We start from the raw sequence: 3939 nt of genomic DNA, 5'->3' as shown, positions 1-3939 counted from the left end.
TCATCTTAACTGCTTATCAGTCTTAAGCACTTCACATTGTCTGTTTTCATTTCATTGTTCATCACTAATTTATAATTTTATGAATATAAACACAGTTTGTGTTTTGAATAGTAAAATATATATATGAACAATATATGAACAGTGTATGAACGTACTGTCACAGATTGTTTTGTGCATAAAAGTGTTTCAGTTTGTTAACTTTGTGGTTGTGTTGGATTCTAGATGCTGTGCTAACTATTGAACCCAGCTCGTCCAGTTTTTTCATTGGAGAGTTTGTTACCTTCAAATGTGACATGAATGAAGGAGAAGACACTGACTGGTATTACGAAATCAAGAAGGACGGTCGAGAATTTGTGCCCTACAACACAGAACAAAGACTACAGATTTAAATTATATCTACACGTGACAGTGGTGAATATCAGTGCTCTGGTAGCTTGGTGAGCTCACATCATATAAAGAACAGTAATACTGTCTCTATAACTGTATTAGGTAAGTCCTCAGTGACCGACAGCATAAATATATGATCCCTGTTCAAATACTCAACTGAATTATAAAATAGAGAACATTTAATTAAATTTGTCACTGAAACTTGAACTTTAACCAAGATCACTGTACCTGTTACTTCGTTCACAGTAAAGTCAGTGCTAACAATACTCACAGACTCTGTAATCTATCATTAGCAGGTGTGTGAGTTTTAACAACAGCAATTATGGATGAAATTCAATTTAATTACATTTCTAAAGGAAAAGAAGAAACATAAGAAACACCAAAAGCTTCATGAAGTTTGAAGTGAAGATGTTTCTGTTATCTAAACCAAAACATGAGGAAGAGACATTTAATGCATCATTGTGTTTCCTTCAACAGAGAATAGACAAACATTTATGCTGTGGTCATTTAGAGATCAACTAATAAAAATATAAACTGTATTGTTTTTCAGTGTTCATGTGTTGTTATAACGAATCACAGATATTTATTTATTTTTCTTCCTCAGCAACAGCATATAGACCCAGGGCCACACTGACAGCAGCAACAACAATCATACCAGTAGGGGGCAGTGTGACACTGACCTGCTCTGTGCAGAGCTCTGATGGATGGAAATATGAGTGGTTCAGACGAACCCAAACAACCTCTGAAGTTCAAATCAGAGATCAACAAAACAGAGATATCAGAGTATCTGCAAGGAGGAATCTACAGCTGCAGAGGAACAAGAGGAAACCCAGTTTACTACACTGATAGAAGTGATGATGTCACCATTGAGAAAACCTGTGAGTTCAGTCATTTAGTTTGAAATATACATTCACTCATGATTATCAATATACTGTGTTAAATTTTCTCTGCTGATTTCATGTTTCTATTTGTATCTATTAAGAGAAGTCTTCTGTCTTCTTGTGAATCTGTTGTTGTGGTCGGAGCAAGGAGACATCACACAAAATAATGGAAAGGAGTAATTTACAAATAACATAAAGCATCATAATGCAATTGAGCAAAAAATGTATGCACTGAAAGGATAATATTCATTATGGACCTGTGTAAGAGACAGAGTGGAGGAAAGTGAATTACATCAGTATTAATACAGCTTGGACCCTTTTACCGTCCTGTGCTTAGCAAAAAGAAGGATGTACTCATAGCATGGCAGTTTGGTCTTATTGCTTCTTATGTGTTGTTGGAAACCTAAATACAGGTATACTGATGTTGAATGCTCACAACATCAGGTCAGTGCAATCCTATGGTGACCACACTGTGTTAAACCCCTTGGTTTAGACTAGCTATAGATGGTGTAGCGGCAATCTTTGGTCCTTCTTTGCCACTTCTGCAGGACGTAAAGTTTCTGACTTGTGCTTTTGTTAGATTACCGTATATCCCGCACTATAGAGTGCACCTGATTAAAAGCCGCATGCTCTAATTGTAGAAAGAAAATCAATTTTGTACTTGTACAGGCCACACCGGATTTTAAGCCGTATGCATTTCACTTTTAATATGAGATATTTACACAGAAATATTACACGTGAGGATTTTTAATGTGTAATTTAATCCCTAAGGTAACATAAACATTGTAACATAAGCGTTATGGTAACATACAAAAATACATACTGCAAATGCTTTTTTTCCTTGAACAGCGCCTGTAACAAGCTACCTTTAAGTATACGTACGCATTGGTAACACACAAATTACATTGCTTATGGTTTTTTTACGGAACAGTGCACAAACAACATTACAGCTTCTCTTAACAACCGATAAAAATATATAGCGTATGTATACTACTTATCATTTTGATTGGTCTACTGTTACCAGGCAAAATGTTTTTGGCTGCATGAAAAAAAAATATGCATTAGCCACACGTCAGTATAAGCTGCAGTGTTCACAGTGTGGGGAAAAAAGTAACAGCTTATGACCCGAAAACTATGGTACTTGTATGCCTTTCAGTAGCAAAAAATGAGGAAAATGTAAAAAAAAGGAAAAACATTTATTTATTCTACACAAACTCAAAAAGTACAAAACAAATGTCTCAAGTAGGAGCTCCATTAAATTTCTATGATATTATATCTGAAATAACTATCACAGCAATGATCAGAAAACTGTTCCTCCATGCCCTGCGTACTAGCCTCACCTTTCATCACCACATGGTGGCCCACTACACACCGCCTTTACGACACCTACCAACACTTTAACACAACAAAACAGGACAAATTTATAGAGCATAATATATTACATTACAACATAAAATAATCCAGATTATAACTAGAATTTACACAAATTTTACATCATAACAAAATGCTTAAATATGACCCGATATAGTTGAGTAAATATTGGCCTGAATTGTCTATGCTCCAATAGAAGGGGTCCAAAAATCACAACATGAACCACTTAATAGAAATAAAAGGAACTAATTCTCCTTAGAGCGCTTACAGAAACCCTCCTTTAAAACCCAAGGGTTTCCAGATTACATCAATTCACTGTCCCCTCTAGAATGATTAACACTGTATCACCAACATAACACAATTTACAATGTTCATAAGGAAATGGTCCCAGTTTCTACTAGTCAGTCCCAACAAAAATGTCCTTTGGATATGAAACCATATACAGTGTCTTCTTTGAAGGTGTAACTGTAGTGAACAGGAGACGACAGTGGGATCCTAGTCTGTTAAGCTGACCAAAGATACAGCAGCCGGAGTGAGCAATACAGTTCGGGGTCCACAAAAGCAAAGAAAATAGAAACCATACCTTTGTCTCTGGGTGACACTGCATGGGAAAATCACCAGGCTACGCAACGGCAATGCTTTCACACACAGCCGAACGAAACACATACCCTATTCACCGCTGACTCACATTGTTCTTGTGTTTGTTTCTTAGAATGAGCCCAAACTCAGGCCAGTAACTGGCAACATTAAGTGAGGTCGCTAAAGCCCTCGCAGAGACTCGTTAGCTCCGAGCATTCACTTAACGGCCGAACTTGGCCTAATCCAACTGGAAACGGAGGTGGGTCTTAAAGAAAAGTGCAGCTAAGGTTAACTTTCGCTCCGACTTCCCACCACCACGCTGTCGGCGATGGCCTGCAGCACCACATGTTGTGGCTAGCGGCTAGAAAAAGCCAAACTTTGCACAAGCAACTTAATTTTGACTGACCTCTCGGATCCCCTTTTGGGCTCAGCCGAAACGTGAGGCTTCCTTAATGTGGCTGACCGTGACAACATGCGCGAGACGGCTACTTCTCCTCTCCTTGGCTCCACACGCACACACGAGCGCGTGCGGGTTCTCTGTCTTCTCTTTGATTTTCTCTTGCCTTTCTCAAACAAGCCATTCAAGGCACTATATGGCAACCCCGACAATCTACATACCTTAGAATAGAATAGAATAGAATAGAATAGAATAGAATGCCTTTATTGTCACTATACAGTTGTACAATGAGATACAGAGCATCTCCTACTCAGTGTAAACATG

General features: G+C 38.0%; 1 protein-coding gene across 6 annotated transcripts in view; it reads left to right on the top strand.

Annotated features, from left to right (window-relative positions):
• The first annotated feature begins 197 nt into the window (after positions 1-197).
• The window catches only part of LOC121813456, an 8714-nt gene continuing 4972 nt past the window's right edge, over positions 198-3939 (top strand). For 5 of the 6 annotated variants that reach the window (XM_042217247.1, XM_042217244.1, XM_042217246.1 and 2 more), the window contains exons 1-2: positions 198-489; positions 998-1265. In XM_042217247.1, the coding sequence (XP_042073181.1) occupies positions 1088-1265 (178 nt within the window). In that variant the 5' untranslated portion in view covers positions 198-489; positions 998-1087. Of the gene's footprint in view, positions 490-991; positions 1266-3939 lie in introns of all 6 variants that reach the window. The other variant, XM_042217243.1, reaches the window with a different exon arrangement.

Source organism: Haplochromis burtoni, unplaced genomic scaffold (genome assembly GCF_018398535.1).
Source record: "Haplochromis burtoni strain Fernald_Lab_line unplaced genomic scaffold, NCSU_Asbu1 Contig_1720, whole genome shotgun sequence".
NCBI classification, from domain to species: domain Eukaryota; kingdom Metazoa; phylum Chordata; class Actinopteri; order Cichliformes; family Cichlidae; genus Haplochromis; species Haplochromis burtoni.
This window is presented reverse-complemented; position numbering and strand designations above follow the sequence as displayed.